Source organism: Schistocerca nitens, chromosome 5 (genome assembly GCF_023898315.1).
Source record: "Schistocerca nitens isolate TAMUIC-IGC-003100 chromosome 5, iqSchNite1.1, whole genome shotgun sequence".
Lineage (NCBI taxonomy): Eukaryota > Metazoa > Arthropoda > Insecta > Orthoptera > Acrididae > Schistocerca > Schistocerca nitens.
The window spans coordinates 641147106-641165875 of NC_064618.1; the positions used below are offsets into that span (position 1 = coordinate 641147106).

Below are 18770 nucleotides of genomic sequence, written 5' to 3' on the forward strand. Positions count from 1 at the left end.
TGAAAGTGCTGGCAGGTCGACAGACACACAAACGAACACAAACATACACACAAAATTCAAGCTTTCGCAACAAACTGTTGCCTCATCAGGAAAGAGGGAAGGAGAGGGAAAGACGAAAGGATGTGGGTTTTAAGGGAGAGGGTAAGGAGTCATTCCAATCCCGGGAGCGGAAAGACTTACCTTAGGGGGAAAAAAGGACAGGTATACACTCGCGCACACACACACACATATCCATCCACACATATACAGACACAAGCAGACATATTTAAACTTTAAATATGTCTGCTTGTGTCTGTATATGTGTGGATGGATATGTGTGTGTGTGTGTGTGTGTGCGAGTGTATACCTGTCCTTTTTTCCCCCTAAGGTAAGTCTTTCCGCTCCCGGGATTGGAATGACTCCTTACCTTCTCCCTTAAAACCCACATCCTTTCGTCTTTCCCTCTCCTTCCCTCTTTCCTGATGAGGCAACAGTTTGTTGCGAAATATATATATATATATATATATATATATATATATATATATATATATATATATATAAAAAAAGAAAGATGATGAGACTTACCAAACAAAAGCGCTGGCAGGTCGATAGACACACAAACAAACACAAATATACACACAAAATTCAAGCTTTCGCAACAAACTGTTGCCTCATCAGGAAAGAGGGGAAGGAGAGGGAAAGACGAAAGGATGTGGGTTTTAAGGGAGAGGATAAGGAGTCATTCCAATCCCGGGAGCGGAAAGACTTACCTTAGGGGGAAAAAAGGACAGGTATACACTCGCACACACACCCATATCCATCCACACATACAGACACAAGCAGACATATTTAAAGACCTTTAAATATGTCTGCTTGTGTCTGTATGTGTGGATGGATATGGGTGTGTGTGCGAGTGTATACCTGTCCTTTTTTCCCCCTAAGGTAAGTCTTTCCGCTCCCGGGATTGGAATGACTCCTTATCCTCTCCCTTAAAACCCACATCCTTTCGTCTTATCCTCTCCTTCCCCTCTTTCCTGATGAGGCAACAGTTTGTTGCGAAAGCTTGAATTTTGTGTGTATATTTGTGTTTGTTTGTGTGTCTATCGACCTGCCAGCGCTTTTGTTTGGTAAGTCTCATCATCTTTCTTTTTAGATATATTTTTCCACGTGGAATGTTTCCCTCTGTTATATATATATATATATATATATATATATATATATATATATATATATATATGATGTGACTTACCAAATGAAAGTGCTGGCAGGTCGACAGACACACAAACGAACACAAACATACACACAAAATTCAAGCTTTCACAACAAACTGTTGCCTCATCAGGAAAGAGGGAAGGAGAGGGAAAGACGAAAGGATGTGGGTTTTAAGGGAGAGGGTAAGGAGTCATTCCAATCCCGGGAGCGGAAAGACTTACCTTAGGGGGAAAAAGGACAGGTATACACTCGCACACACACACACACATATCCATCCACACATATACAGACACAAGCAGACATATATATATATATATATATATATATATATATATATATATATATATATATATATATATATATATGCAGTTGAAGGAGAATTCTTATTGTAATATGCAATGCGTGAAAGACAAACTTGCTTCAAACAATTTTGTGCAAAACTCTTTATTTGGGATACTATCACATGTTGCTTTTACCTCACATTGGTGTGTGTACTATAACATGCTTAACTGTTTTTATTGTGATGTTGCATGATAATTCCCAGGAGGCTTAACTAACTGCATTTTGACTGTTCAGGCGACATTCTACCTCAAGAAGTCACCTAGTCACCATTCTGTAAATACCTGTCACGCTAGGATTTCTTCATCCTGTGAGAGCGTGACAGGTATTTACAGAATGGTGACTAGGTGACTTCTTGAGGTAGAATGTCGCCTGAACAGTCAAAACGCAGGCTTCTGCAACTGAGATCTCCTACACATTATCTAACACTGAGAAAAATATTGCATTAAAATGTGAATACATAGATAATGGTTAATACCAAGTTCCCTGGTTGCTGCTATTTTTTTTTCGCAGTGATAATTAGGAGTAGGTAATTTGGACAGATGATATTTAGTCCAGCAGTTTCTTTGGTTAAGTGTCAACATATGATTTAGTGGTATTCCAACTAAACATGTTGTATTATGACACAGATGCCATAACGTTGTAGCCCCTATGTGACCTCAACGAAATAACTTGCAGAAATGTTTTGAGCTGTCTTTTATAGTCCCCTTTTTATAATGCATTTATGTATGAGTTACTGGGCAAGTTGCTCAGTACTAAAGAACACAAATAAAAATGATGCAGTTGAAGGAGAATTCTTATTGTAATATGCAATGCGTGAAAGACAAACTTGCTTCAAACAATTTTGTGCAAAACTCTTTATTTGGGATACTATCACATGTTGCTTTTACCTCACATTGGTGTGTGTACTATAACATGCTTAACTGTTTTTATTGTGATGTTGCATGATAATTCCCAGGAGGCTTAACTAACTGCTTGAAGTGTTTATTTTGAAATAACAGAACAAGCATTACAGGGAAATGTCTGCCCTTACATAGTTTCGAGCTTTGGAAGGAGCAAATACAGACGTGCATAAACCCAAATGAGTCTTACATTAACTACCACTACATCAGCATACTTGCAAAAGTATAAAATTTTCAGCTTGAGAATCATTTCTTCTGTAACAGAATACGAGAATGTTCCTTTTTTAGATGCCCTATACTCTCACAAATTTCATTAGCACCACATAACTCACTGTCATAATATGAGGTGTTATACAAAAGTTTACAAATGATAGTATAACCAAATGTCGATAAGAGAAGCATAATACATTTTGTGCATCAGTATGGCTATCAGCTTCGATCTAAGTGGATTGGTTTACTGTTGGCTGGCAGTTTTGCGTTGTGACATTTGCTTATGTTTGCAATTTTATAGTGACTGACCTGAGGGAACAGCATTACTGAATCAAATTGTGGTGCAGAAAAGCAAGAATGTTAGTGCAAACATTCTGTAACGACACTTTGGGTCAGACACAAACATAGGACTGGTTTAAACGTTTTAAAAATAGCTGGAGATCTGTTGTTGACGATGACGACGACGACAATGAACATTCGGGATGACCATCTACTAGCATTACACCAGAAAACATCAGTTGCGTTTGGAATGCGATTTTGAAAGATCTTAGGTTGACCATCCATGACATCTGTCACATCTTGGGGTTATCATCTCGCACATATCCGTGGACTTTATCAGAAAAATTGAACGTGAGAAGGGTTGCTGGAAATATCAGACTCCAGTTGCTGGATGACTATTGGAAAAAGCATTGCATGGATGTCTGCAAGGAATGGAAAGAACTGCTTCGAACCGATTCAGATTCTCTTTCTAAGGTCATTGCAAGTGACAGAAGTTGGGTTTATGGATATGACCCTGAAACTAAATGGCAGGCATCCCAGTAGAAGACTCAGTCTTCACTTTGGTCAAGTTCAGAGCAGTGTCAAATCCTTATTGATAGGTTTTGTTGATACTGATGGGATTGTCCACAAGGAGTTCGTACATTGTGCCCAGGCGATTAACGGGAAATTCTATCATTATGTCCTAATTCAACTAAGAGAAGATGTGAGAAGGTGACCAGAGAAGTGGTGTGGGATTGACTGGGTCTTTCACCACGACAATGCGAAGCCATAGATAGCTTTCACCTTGCAGCAGTTTTTTGGCAAAAGTCAGCAACGGCGATTCTTCATCATCCACTATACTCACCAGACTTGGCTTTCTTTCTCTTTCCATGTTGAAATTGAAGTTAAAGGGGATGAAGATTTGTTGTGATAGAGGAGATTCAAGTAGAATCGTAAGTGGTGCTGAACAAACTGACTAAATAAGAGTTTCAGAATGTATTCCATTTGTGGCAGAAGTGATAGGATCAAAGTCTGAGCCCCCAAGTGGCTTCTTTGAAACTAATGGTGCTGAATAAAAATCTTATCTGATCTGATTAAAACTAGGCTGCTTGGAGCAGGATGAAATACAGCTTATGCAGTTTGAATGGGGCAGTAATAATAATAGCTGTCTTTACCCCTACTATCACCTACCCAGTGCTATTGAGTAATGGGTTTCCTTGTCTGTTGTGCCACTGAGGAATTGATCTCCATTCTGTGGATCATAATTGTAACCTCTCCCTATGATGTGGAGTGTTTCAGTCAAATAAAATTTCAAAGCATGTCATTTCAAATGTATTTGTTGACCATTTTCCACCATCTTCATTGTCATCGTCTGATGACTACCGATTGCTGGGGTTGGCACCGAGTTCTGCTTGTATAGGTGAGGCAGATGTGTATGGAACTGGCAGGACGGAGGCCTAAGTGACACATGTGGGAAGTAGAGCTGAACAACATCTAACAGCTTAGAGACCAAGTGCAATCAGGTGGCACAATGGTGATGTGGCATTTAAAAATGCTGCTCCTGCCTCCCTACAATCATTAAGCACCATCTTTATTTTGTCTTGGTGTCCAAAGCATGTACTGAATGTGTACCTCTGATCTCAGTTACAGTTATTATAATTTAATATAACCTCGGCTCCTATTTTGTAATGGAATATCAATATGGTGGCACATGGGCCAAGCACATGGTGTTTTAAAATTGTTCTGGCACCTGTTTGGTCCTCAGCCACACCTGACTAGTCCTTCTCCCTTTGCTTTATATGGTGGGTGTACTCAGCACATGGCTCAGCAACTGTATATATCATTTTACAGGGGACACCATACTCATTTGAAACTCAAAAGACATGTCCCTTTACGTGGGATGTAAAACATCCAGAATGTTTTAATGGGCAAGAGAACTGGTTTCAGTCCATATCACTGCACTAGGAATTGATAGTTTTGGGGAACCATCCTGACATCATTTGGTATACTGGCTGATTGTTAATTGCCCAACTTACCTTCTCTTGTTTGTGTCACTTTATCCTTTCTCCTTTAGAACCTACGACCTCATATGTACTAGCAGAGCACAGTGCCAATCCTATGAGTAAGTAGTTTTACTCATGATGATGATGATGATGATGATGACGGAGTCAGCTGTGGAAAGCTTGGAGATTTCATATGAGATGGTGTAGCTTGAATACTGAGATTAAATTCACCTTCTCAGTGAAAAATATGGCAACATAGTGACTATTTACAAACTTGTCTTATAGTGTAAATCATCTTAATTTTTTAAATATATTTTTATTGTGATTTATACTAATTGGCTGCACTTGTTGCTACTTTGTGTGTGACATTAAAATATAAATCGTGTAAGCCATTTCTCCTGTTATTATTATTTCTTTCCTTTCTCAGACATTATGTCTGGTTAAAAATGGAATGTGACGCGGACCTTGTTCGAGCGTGACTTCCTTTTAACTGTACGGTATATGTTACATTGCATTTAGGAACTTTCGGGTATTTGAACATGTATCAATAATTACAGATTTCTGTAGTTGTATATATACGTTTGGCTGTAGCTGTATTGTGTTGATGTACTGGTGGATATTGTGTGGTATGACTCCTGTAGTTGACAGTATAATTGGTATAATGTCAACTTTATCCTGATGCCACATGTCCTTGACTTCCTCAGCCAGTTGGATGTATTTTTCAATTTTTTCTCCTGTTTTCTTCTGAATATTTGTTGTATTGGGTATGGATATTTCGATTAATTGCGTTAATTTCTTCTTTTTTATTGGTGAGTATGATGTCAGGTGTGTTATGTGGTGTTGTTTTATCTGTTATAATGGTTCTGTTCCAGTATAATTTGTATTCATCATTCTCCAGTACATTTTGTGGTGCATACTTGTATGTGGGAACGTGTTGTTTTATTAGTTTATGTTGTCTGGCAAGTTGTTGATGTATTATTTTTGCTACATTGTCATGTCTTCTGGTGTATTCTGTATTTGCTAGTATTGTACATCCGCTTGTGATGTGATCTACTGTTTCTATTTGTTGTTTGCAAAGTCTGCATTTATCTGTTGTGGTATTGGGATCTTTAATAATATGCTTGCTTTAATATCTGGTGTTTATTGTTTGATCCTGTATTGCAGTCATGAATCCTTCCGTCTCACTGTATATATTGCCTTTTCTTAGCCATGTGCTGGATGCGTCTTGATCGATGTGTGGCTGTGTTAGATGATACGGGTGCTTGCCATGTAGTGTTTTCTTTTCCCAATTTACTTTCTTTGTATCTGTTGATGTTATGTGATCCAAAGGGTTGTAGAAATTGCAATGGTGTAGCCGATGTATTTATATGACTGATTGCTTTGTGTATTTTGCTAGTTTCTTCTCGTTCTAGAAAGAATTTTCTTAAATTGTCTACCTGTCCATAATGTAGGTTTTTTATGTCGATAAATCCCTTCCTCCTTCCTTTCTGCTTAATGTGAATCTTTCTGTTGCTGAATGAATGTGATGTATTCTATATTTGTGGCATTGTGATTGTGTAAGTGTATTGAGTGCTTCTAGGTCTGTGTCCATTTCACTACTCCAAATAAGTAGGACAGTATTGGTATAGCATAAGTATTTATAGCTTTTGTCTTATTTCTTGCTGTCAATTCTGTTTTCAGTATTTTTGTTAGTCTTTGTCTATATTTTTCTTGTAGTTCTTCTTTAATATTTGTATTATCTATTCCTATTTTTTGTCTGTATCCTAGATATTTATAGTCATCTGTTTTTTCCATCGCTTCTATGCAGTCGCTGTGGTTATCCAATATGTAATCTTCTTGTTTAGTGTGTTTTCCCTTGACTATGCTATTTTTCTTACATTTGTCTGTTCCAAAAGCCATATTTATATCATTGCTGAATACTTCTGTTATCTTTAGTAATTGGTTGAGTTGTTGATTTGTTGCTGCCAGTAGTTTTAGATCATCCATGTATAGCAAATGTGTGATTTTGTGTTGGTATGTTCCAGTAATATTATATCCATAATTTGTATTGTTTAGCATGTTGGATAGTGGGTTCAGAGCAAGGCAGAACCAGAAAGGACTTAATGAGTCTCCTTGGTATATTCCGACTTAATCTGTATTTGCTGTGATGCGATATTATTTGAATTTGTTTGAATATTAAGTGTGGTTTTCCAATTTTTCATTGCTATGTTTAGGAACTGTATCAATTTAGGATCTACTTTGTATATTTCCAATATTTATAGTAACTATGAGTGGGGTACACTATCGAAAGCTTTTTGGTAATCAATGTATGCGTAGTGTAGCTACCCAAGCACGACTCACGCCCCGTCCTCACAGCTTTACTTCTGCCAGTATCTCGTCTCCGACCTTCCAAACTTTACAGAAGCTCTCCTGCGAACCTGGCAGAACTAGCACTCCTGAAAGAAAGGATATTGCAGAGACATGGCTTAGCCACAGCCTAGGGGACGTTTCCAGAATGAGATTTTCACTCTGCAGCCGAGTGTGCACTGATATGAAACTTCCTGGCAGATTAAAACTGTGTGCCGGACCGAGACTCGAACTCGGGACATTTGCCTTTCGCGGGCAAGTGCTCTACCGACTGAGCTACCCAAGCAAGACTCACGCCCCGTCCTCACAGCTTTACTTCTGCCTGTATCTCGTCTCCTACCTTCCAAACTTTACAGAAGCTCTTCTGTGAACCTAGGTGATGTGATTTTATTTGAATTTGTTTGGATATTAAGTGTGGTTTTCCAATTTTTCATTACTATGTTTAGGAACTGTATCAGTTTAGGATCTACTTTGTATATTTCCAATATCTGTAGTAACCATGAGTGGGGTACACTATCAAAAGCTTTTTGATAATCAATGTATGCGTAGTGTAGTGACCTTTGTTTAGTTTTAGCTTGATATGTCACCTCTGCATCTATTATCAGTTGTTCTTTACATCCTCGTGCTCCTTTGCAGCAGCCCTTTTGTTCTTCATTTATAATTTTGTTCTGTGGTGTATGTGTCATTAATTTCTGTGTAATGACTGAAGTTAATATTTTGTATATTGTTGGTAGGCATGTTATGGGGTGATATTTTGCTGGATTTGCTGTGTCTGCTTGATCTTTAGGTTTCAGGTACGTTATTCCTTGTGTAAGTGTATCAGGGACTGTGTATGGGTCTGCAATGTAACTGTTAAATAATTTAGTTAGATGTGAATGTGTGGAGGTGAACTTCTTTAGCCAGAAATTTGCTGTTTCATCTTTTCCAGGATCTTTCCAATTGTGCGTAGAATTAATTTCTCGGGTGACTTCATGTTGCAAAATTATCACTTCAGGCATTTGTGGTATCATCTTGTATGTGTCTGTTTGTGCTTGTATCCACCGTCCATGTCTGTTATGTTGTACCGGGTTTGACCATATGTTGCTCCAGAAGTGTTCCATGTCTGTTATGTTTGGTGGATTGTCTATTTTAATGTGTGTTTACCTATTGTCTGGTAAAATTTCTTTTGGTTTGTGTTGTATGTTTGGTTTTTATTCCTTCTATTTTCACTTTTTTTTGTATCTTCTAAGTCGTTTGTCCAATGCATGTAATTTCTGCTTCTTTTCGTCTAATTGCTCTATCGCTTCTTGTTGTGAGATTTTACCTTACCTTTTTTGTTTTTGTCTGATATTTCATTTCTTATAAATTGTGTTAGCTGCCCGATATCTTTTCTCAGTTTTTCTATTCTGATCTGTAGCCTGTGTTGCCTTGCTGGTTTTGTGGGTTTCTTCTGTGTGTTGGTTGGTTCTGATCTCTGCCTAGAGTGTATATTTAGTGTAGTGAGTGCTTCTATACAAACCAGTAGTTGCAACTCTTCCATAGTTGTATTTTCATTTGTTTCGTTGTGTATGATTGTTTTGATAGTTGTTATTGTTGTTTCGACTTGTGGGTTATTTGGTGGTCTATGCAAGAATGGTCTAATGTCTGTATTTGTGTCTTTGTATTCTATATATGTCAGCTGAAATTTTTCTTCTATATCTAACATGTGTGTCACTTCGTGTTCTGTTTGTGCTTGTTCTAGTGGCTGTCTTAAGATTTCGCTTTCCTCTGATTGTTTAATTGATGCGTGTTGTTCTTTGTTTGTTTGCTCTGGGATGTTTGAGTCCATTACTGTATTTTCTTCTTCTTCTGATTGCACATTATTTTGTTCCAGTATTTGTTGTACTTGTTGTTTGATGTTTTCTAATTCTGACTGGGGTATCCTGTTATTTTTGATTATTACACGGATCTGATCAGCTAGTCGTTGTTCTGTTAAAAATTTTAATTTTGGGTATCTGGTAATAAATGTTGGGTATACTTGTGATATTATTATTATTATTACTATTACTATTAGTAGTAGTAGTAGTAGTAGTAGTAGTAGTAGCAGCAGCAGCAGCTCATCTCGATTCTTTAAAGACTCTAAATCCCATGTATTAAACTGTGAGGTCTGATATTTTACAAATGAATTAATGTGTTTAATATTTGTCATTGAGCATATAAAACCTTTGTAGCTGAAGATGCGAAACCTTAATTATGGTGAGTTAATTAGTTTCGGATTATTCACTGGATTAGTGAAATCTGGGTAATTTGCACTCCATTTTTAGAAAAGCAATATTTTTTTTTTAACACATGTCAACGTTATGAGGTCGCATGTCCTGAACTATAAGCTGGGCAGTGATATAATTTTGCAGCTACATTCAGTGGTATGTGTTGCTACTATCTAATAATATGTTAGGAATTGAGGCAGTAGCAAATAAGTAATAAATTAAAATGTCAAGCCTTTATGCTGAAGTTTGCTGAATGAACAGTGAAAAATCTAGGAAGCAATAAACCACCTTCCTTTCATTATTTTGTGGGAGGGTATCAGAGAGGAAAAAATTCATAAAAGGTTTGAAATTATGTGCAAAGTTTGTTGGATGTTGGTAAGTGCTCTCATCCTCAAGTGTTGAAAATTAGATTATTGTTGCCCATGGCAAGTGTTAGGTAGGCAACCTGCAGCTTAACTTGATGACTGTTTGAGCTGTTTGTTAATATAGATTTATGAATGACAATATATGCATGGATCATGCTGAAAACTTGGTTGCAGGTGTTCTACAGATTGATTGGAACACTGTAAACATAACTAGAAATGCCTCGACAAATGAGGAATTTAAACTGGAGCAGACTGGAGAGAGCTCAAAGTTTCCCACCTTCTCAGTATTTGTGCAGCAGTCTTCTTCGGGGAAACGTAAGGTAAAAATTACAAAGATAATCGTATGTCTAGTTGTTTGTGTGCCTAGAAACTTCATAGTCTACATCCATTCATTTTTTTAGGCAGTATTAGTACTTTATCATTTGTAATGGTAGATATTTGCATTATTATACTTTGTAATGAGCTGTCTTTGCCTTCTTGTTTCATACACAGATCCACCCCTCACATTTTCCATCCATCAGCCTATGCAAGACAATTTGTATAGTGTTTTGGGCTGTATAAATGCAGAACCCATAGATAAAATTTAGTTTCTAATATCTATGCAAATTTCCATGTTGAGGTGGTCATTGTACAGCTACAGACTTTAAAAAAAAAAACCGGGTCCAAATAGGGTATTTATGATGCTGATGCTTACATTTAATTTGTAAGACCATACAAGGTTTTGAAGTATATGCAGAATATCACTTTTTTATTTGAAAAAGAAAACTAGTGAAAGATATGTATGACTTAATTGAAAGCAATATGCTTTTGGAGGCCTTGAGCCTGAGAATAAGATCCTCTTCATTTGTATAGGGAGCTACAGTTGCTGTTGCTGACTGGAGTTCCAAATGTGAAAGAAGTGTAGACAGCTTTTGGACTGTGAACTATTTCTCTCTAGCCTGAGACAGCTTTTACACTTGTCCCTTCTTATAGTATTTATCAGCCATAGACATATTATTTAGGGTTAACTACTTCAGCAAAATATGGTTATGATGTTTCGCTTTTTGTTTTTTCTAAAAGGAGTGTCATTTGACACATGTAAGTGTGTATATGTTACAGACTATTATCCAGTGAAGATGTTCTCTGTAGTAATTTAGTAATTGGTACTGCAACTCACAATGGGATTGCGATACTTTGCATTCTTTACATAAGTATAATTGTAGCAGAAACTTAAAAAATAGATAAAATAAAATGAAACAGTTACTTTGTACCCCCCTAAAACAATGATGAAGTTATAACAGCTCTTCATAACATAAATACTTATGTACACAACACTTGACTTTGTTGTCATTGAAAAGGAGAGATCATTGTGAACACACTAGATGAGGCTCCATACGTGAAATTCCTAGGCATCCAGGTGAATATTAAGCTGTGGTGACACCAGGACAGTGATAACACTTTTTTTTAACTGCAGCTAGGAAAAGCAAGGTATTTAATCCACATAGACATATAGTAATATAATAGAGAGAAACATTCCACGTGGGAAAAATATATCTAAAAACAAAGATGATGTAACTTACCAAACGAAAGCGTTGGTATGTTGATAGACACACAAATAAACACAAACACACACACAAAATTCAAGCTTTCGCAACCCAAGGATGTGTCTGTATATGTGCGGATGGATATGTGTGTGTGTGCGAGTGTATACCTGTCCTTTTTTCCCCCTAAGGTAAGTCTTTCCACTCCCGGGATTGGAATGACTCCTTACCCTCTCCCTTAAAACCCACATCCTTTCGTCTTTCCCTCTCCTTCCCTCTTTCCTAATGAATCAACCTTGGGTTGCGAAATCTTGAATTTTGTGTGTGTGTGTTTGTATTTATTTGTGTGTCTATCAACATACCAACGCTTTCGTTTGGTAAGTTATATCATCTTTGTTTTTAGATATAAACGTATAGTAAGAATGTTATACAACTGAACGACTCTCAGAAGTCCCATCAGGGAGATAGGGATTCTTACAGCTACACCCCAGTTCATTTGTGACGAGTGAATTGAGAAGAAATGAGAAATGCAGTCTCATTATTAGAGGTAAAAATAATTTGTATATGCTTTACAGCACTGTCTTGGCTTTAGAATTGAAGCTAATATTATTGTGCAAAAGTCTATAACTAGTTACTGGTAGACATTGGGCAGGAAACTTGAAATTTACTGATATTCAAAAGTAAAACAAAATAGTACCTTATCAGCCTCTTCTTCCATACTTCATCAGAGTATTTTGACTCTGTTATGTGACAATTTGAACTTTCTTTACATCATGATATTGCTGAAAACCATGCAAAACCAGTTCTTTATTTCCTGCTGTGTCCTTTTCTTTTCATGTACATGGTTTGAGAATTATCTGAAACAGCTGTACCATAAATATTAAGAAAAGGATTGTCACTAATTACTATATAGCATAGATGCTGGATCGCCAGTAGGCACAACAAAAAGACTGTCCGAATGTGAGCTTTCAGCCAATGAGGCCTTCATCAAAAACAAACAACATCACATGATCACACTCTTTGGCTGCTGAAGCCAGAGACTGTGGTCATGAGTGTGTGAGTTGCAATTTTTGACGAAGACCTTGTTGGCCAAAAGATTTTGTTGTGCCTGTCTGTGACTCAGCTATATGGTGAGTAGTAGCTATCCTTTTCATAATATTATTACATTCCATCCTGGATTTTCCATTGTTTGATTCTACAATAAATATTTTATTTATGCGGTTCCTGTCACACTGTTTTAATTGATACCAAGCTGTTTCAGCTTGTGGGCTCTGTGCCAAGCTGTGGAGCGTACCCTGCTCCATAGAGCATTGTCGCTCGCTATGAACAATCAAATGGGTCAGCATGTGGCAAGGTGAGCCTTTTGATGTACTTGCTGCAGCTTACATGATTGCCATCCTCATTGTCTTACCTGGTGTGATATATTGTCATGCTACTTCTGGGAAATAGGAAGTTAAGGAAATAAATAAGAAACAACTGTGTTAAAAGAAATTGCATATGTTTATTGGACTTTTGAAATTTGAAATTTTCGTTTCATAACGAGTGGAAATATCAAAGTGTTCACATTGTTAATGTGGAGAATGACATTCATTGACACAGCTTGAAGGAAAGCTTGTTCCTTAGTTTTTATTCTTTTCATCGCTGAGAAAAACTGCTCACAAGAATATGGATATCCAAACCTGTATATGATTGGTGCAACATTTTTGTGCAAGTTTGGGAAATATTTTTTGCTGTAATGAATGGTACCACCATGCCAAATTCAGCATTTTTAGCAGTATCTGTCTTTCAGCAAAGTTGAATTTTACAAATCAATAACTTTCAGCTTGAGTGCCAATCCTTGGTTGAAACTGAGAAAGGAATGCTGAACAATTTTGTTTCCATTTCCAAAATAGTGAGCTCTCAGAATCTTGTTTCAAAAGACATGATGAGCTGCATTATCTTAGCTTGGTAATTGCCAAAACTGTACTTTCAGGCAATCTTAATGAAGCCAGACAATTGAAGAGTTTCAAAATTACATTACTCATCTGGCTCTCAAACAAATATAACTTTCCCATGAATGCTGTGATTTGGTCATGCCCTCCCAGGGGCTCAGCATTCATTTGCTGAGTACGGGCAGCTGGGGACTGGTCAGTGCCGCCAGTCTCCTGTCACCGTAACCCCCGAACATGCTTCAGCGACCACCACATGGCGCGGCGGTGGAATGTTGTGTGCTGCGGGGAATGGTAATCTTGGCTTGACCGCCTGGATTGCGAGGAAGGTAAACTTCTATAAAAAACCCTCAATCTTACGGTGTGCTGTGCGCCTGTAAGATGCATGGCTGTTGGGGTGGAACAGTCGCAAGCGGGCAACCTCTGGGGCACCTGCCACACCCCAGTTAAATAAGGCTTACTCAGGCACGCGGGGCTCTGTCTGAGCAGACCTTTAGTTCCCTAGCTGCTCGTGGGACCACAATGGACCCTTCGACCTCTACGTTTCCCCCTACCAGTGGATTGGGTGGGCCACTGGTAGGAAAACACACCCCATCGAAAAAGCGACTTCGTGCTGCGAGTCCTCCAGCGCCTGGTGTTACTAGAGATTTATCAGACTGTCGTAACAGAGCACATGCTGATAACCAGAATGTGTTTTTGATTGTCAGACGGAAGGAAGGTAGCTTTGAGAGAGTTTCTCCCTTTTACATCCACAAGGGTCTTGAGGGAATTGCAGCAATACTGAAATCTGTGAAGCGACTGTGCAATGGGACTCTGTTAGTTGAAACTTCTAGTTCCCGTCAAGTCACTTCTCTTCGGAAAGCAACCTGTCTCGGAGAGTACGCTATCGAGACCGAGCTCCACTCCACTTTGAACTATAGTAAGGGTGTTGTGACTTGTAGGGACTTGGTGGATATCCCCAAGGACGAGTTGAAATCTGAGTGGGCTGACGAAGGTATTGTCGACGTGCAGCATATTATGAAACGAGTCGATGGGGACCTAGTCAAATCCGACTCAAAGCGGGTTTCTTACATGTGCCAGTACGGCCATATTTCCCCAACCCAATGCGCTGTTTTAAATGTCAGCGCTTTGGGCATACTACGTTGGGGTGCAATGGGATAGCCACTTCTGGTAAATGTGGTCAGCCTGCCCATGAAGGAGCCGATTGTTCATCGCCTGTGAAGTGCGTGAATTGCTCTGGGAGTCACCCTGTCTGGAGCCGGGTCTGCCCCATCTATCTCGAGGAACGGAAGATACAGAAGATCAAAACATCTAAGCGCATCCCCTATGGGGATGCCAAGAAGCTCTTTAAGGCCATGCAGCCTCCAGTGTTTACAACATCTTTTGCTTCCGCTCTGCAGAAACCGGTACAGTTGGCCACTGTTGCTACACAAACGGATGTTGCTAGTGTCAGCACTAATACCTGCATTTGCCAGTGCACTTGTGCTGCTGCGGTTGTTTTGCAACCTGCAGCTCTCCCCACAACGTCGGACAAGGCTGTGGTTGCTGACATTGGGGTACTTCCTGCCCCTCCCCATATATTACCTTCTGCCCAGGTGAGTAAAGCTCCAACTGTTGACAAGGTTCTGCATTCTGAGCCCCCCAAGATGAAGACGCCGAAGGTGAAGGTTTTGCCACCTGAGGAGACTAGTCAGGGTCAGTCCGATGACGATGCCATCGTACTGTCTGACATCTCCCTTGGGTCGCCATCGGAGCTGATGGACATTGATGTCGACCGGGGGCGATATTCTTGCCCCAGGAATAAATCTCCGGTCAGTACGGGCTCTCCTCCAAAGCACAGAGGCAGGGTGAAAATTCAGCCACCCTGATCACTGGCTCCCATATTACAGTGGAACCTGAATGGGTTCAGGAAGCATGAGGCCGAATTACAACTCCTTGTACGAGAGCGCCCCCTGTGCTTATGTCTCCAAGAGACACATTTTCGGGCCACTGATGCTCCTTCTTTACGGGGCTATACCGTGTATCAAAAAGACGATCTGATGGAGGAAAGGGCAAAGGGTGGTGTTGTGGTTTTTGTCCGTGACATGCACCACTCATCTGAGCTCCCTCTCGTTACGGACTTGCAAGCAGTTGCAGTTGACCTTCTTGTGGGGCGGAGGCTCACAATCTGTTCCGTTTACTTACCGCCTCAGGATGCAATAGACTCTGAGGCTCTCACAGACCTTATTAGCCAACTCCCCCGCCCATTTCTCCTTCTGGGGGACTTCAATGCTCATAATGTCTTATGGGGCTCTACGACTACTTGCCCCAGGGGTCGTATTCTGGAAAGCCTCATGGAGTCTGAACAACTGTGCATCCTCAACTCTGGTGCTCCCACTCATTTCTGTACTGCTTCTGGGTCGTCGTCAGCTAATGACCTTTCCTTTTGCTCTCCAGCACTCGCGGATTCTGCTCTGTGGGAGGTTGCCGCTGACCTCCATTCTAGTGACCACTTCCCCCTTTGGATTCGCCTCCTGGATGAGGCTGTGGCATTACCAGTGCCGCCCAGATGGCACCTCTGCAGAGCTGACTGGACACTTTTCAGCCAACTGGCTGTTTTGGAACACCGTGCCAGCGTCCACGAATGGGTCGACCATGTTACAGCTGTGATCTCCCGTGCTGCTGAATTGTCGACCCCACAGTCCTCAAGTCATCCCGAGAGGCGTCCTGTCCCTTGGTGGACCAATGAGTGCCGCTCAGCCATCCAAGCCCACCGTGCAGCTCTGCGCCGCTTCAAGTGTCATCCCTCAGCTGACAATCTTGCGGCCTTTCGGGTGGCAAGGCCCAAGGCGCGGCGAGTGATTAAAGGGAGCAAACGGCGGACATGGCAATCGTTCTTGAACTCCATCTCCCACTCCACTAGTTCTACAAAAGTATGGGAAGCCATCAGGAGGATTTCCGGGAAACGCAACCGACTACCTGTCACAGCATTGCTGCATCAGGGTTGTCTACTCACGGCACCGAGAGACATTGCCCAGACACTGGCCATGTATTTTGCGGAATCTACTGCCATCTACTGTGATCCAGATTTCTGCCACTACCGCACTGCCATCAAGAGGGATCACTTGGACTTTCTGAACCCTACACTGCCCCTTCACAATGTGGGAACTGGATTCGGCGCTGTCTGTGGCTCATGATACTGCACCAGGTAATGATCAAATTCTGTACAGCATGCTGCAGCACTTGTTGCTGCCATCCAAGGAAGTTCTCCTGAATTGTTTTAATATGATATGGTCATCCGGCGCGTTCCCTGACTCGTGGAGGGAGGCGATTTTGATCCCCCTCCTCAAACTGGGGAAGGACCGAATGCATCCCAGTAGTTATCGGAGTATTGCTTTGACGAGCTGTGTCGGGAAGACATTGGAACGCATGGTCAACCGTCGCCTGGCTTGGCTGCTCGAGACCAGGCAGCTCCTTAGCCACTCTCAGTGTGGCTTTCGGAGATGTCGTTCAACTATAGACAACTTGACCCTGCTTGAGACGGCCATCCAGCAGGCCTTCCTACATAACCAGCATTGTCTAGGTGTATTCTTTGACATTAATAAGGCGTATGACACTACTTGACGCCGCCTTATCCTCAATCAACTCCATCAGTGGGGCTTTCGTGGCCATCTCCCCATCTTCATTCGCTCCTTTCTTTCCCGCCGCCTCTTTTGATATCAGATTGGTAATGTGCTATCTGATTTGTACGTGCAGGAGAATGGTGTTCCTCAGGGAAGTGTTTTAAGTGTCACCCTCTTTGCCGTCGCCATTAACAGTATCGCGTCCACTATCCGGAGTCCTGCCCAGTGCTCCTTGTTTGTGGATGATGTTGCTGTTTTCTGTTCTTCCTCCAGTCTTGTCACTGCTAGTCAGCAGCTGCAGCTTACGATAAAGCGATTAGAGGCATGGACTGCGAAGACGGGTTTTACCTTTTCTGCAGACAAATGTGTGTGTGTTCATTTTAATCGTTCTCGACGTGCTTTTACCTCCCCTGAATTGCGTCTGAGGGACACCATTCTTCCTTTTAGCGACACTGTGAGGTTCCTGGCCTCACTTTTGATTCCAAGTTGTCGTGGTTGCCGCACCTTAATGACCTCAAGGTGCGGGCCCTGAAGGCACTGAATATTTTGAAGTGTTTGAGCCATTGGTCCTGGGGAGCAGATCGGGTGCGTCTGCTGCAGTTTTATAGGGCTTTCGTCCAGTCGCGTCTTGACTACGGATGCACTGTGTATGGGTCAGCGAGGCCTTCGTATCTGAAGATTCTTGACGCAGTACACCATGAGGGTATCAGGCTCGCCACTGGTGCCTTCCGTACCAGTCCCATCCCCAGCCTGTGTGCTGAGGCAGGGGAACCGCCGCTCGCCATCCGGCGGAAACTCATCATGGTGCGACGGGTGTGTCAATTCCTTGCCTGTCCTACCTCCCCTGCGTACCCTACTGTTGCCCGACCGCCTATGGAACGTCTCTTTTCCAGTCGTCCAAGGGCAACGAGACCATTTGGGATTCGTGCCAAGCATTTGCTTGAGTCCCTTGGTGTGGAGCGTGTGGCATCCCAACTCCAGGGTTTTACCCGCCTGCCTCCCTGGTTGCTCCAGAGGCCCAGCGTCCTTTTAGACTTGTCAGAGTACCGGAGGAGCTGCACTCCTTCGTTTGTTTTTACCTCCTTATTTTACAATATTTTAAACCAGCATCCCGACCATGTACCAGTATTTACGGATGGCTCTAAACAGTGTGGTTGGTTGTTTTGGGGAAGGAGACCAGACAGCGAGGTCATCGGTCTCATCGGATTAGTGAAGGACAGGGAAAGAAGTCGGCCGTGCCCTTTGAAAGGAACCATCCCGGCATTTGCCTGGAGCGATTTAGGGAAATCACGGAAAACCTAAATCAGGATGGCCGGTCGCGGGATTGAACCGTCGTCCTCCCGAATGCGAGTCCAGTGTCTAACCACTGCGCCACCTCGCTCGGTGGTTCTAAACAGGGGGACTCTGTTGGTTGTGCTGTTGTTTTCCCTGATCGAGTCGTCAAGTTTACCATCTTTGATGCCAAATTGTTTGCGATCTTGCGGGCATTGGAGCAGATGAGATGTGTTCCCAGTCTTAAGTTTCTCATCTGTTCTGACTCCCTGAGTGCCCTTCAGACCATGCAACACTTGTACCCAGCGGATACGGTCGTCCAGAACATCCATGATGCCCTCCTCCACCTGCAACGGCAGGGGAAGGAGGTTTCCTTCTGCTGGGTGCTGGGGCATGTGGGTATTAGGGGAAACGAACTGGCAGATGTGGCTGCCAAAGATGCATGTTCCGTCCCTCACGTTGTTGAATGTGCCATCCCCCTCCATGCTGTTACTTCCCTTTTGTGTTTTCGTGTTATGCGTCAATGGGAAGAGAAGTGGCTGGCAGTCGGTGACAATAAGCTGCATTTGGTGAAGGCAACCACGCGGCAATGGAGTACGTCCTACCAGT

At 41.5% G+C, this 18770-nt stretch overlaps 1 protein-coding gene across 7 annotated transcripts in view; it reads left to right on the plus strand.

Annotated features, from left to right (window-relative positions):
* LOC126260799 (endoribonuclease Dicer-like) overlaps positions 1–18770 on the plus strand; it is a 450082-nt gene that overhangs the window by 304739 nt on the left and 126573 nt on the right. For all 7 annotated transcript variants that reach the window (XM_049958149.1, XM_049958148.1, XM_049958147.1 and 4 more), the window contains exon 15: positions 10014–10159. In XM_049958149.1, the coding sequence (XP_049814106.1) occupies positions 10014–10159 (146 nt within the window). The remainder of the gene's footprint in view (positions 1–10013; positions 10160–18770) is intronic.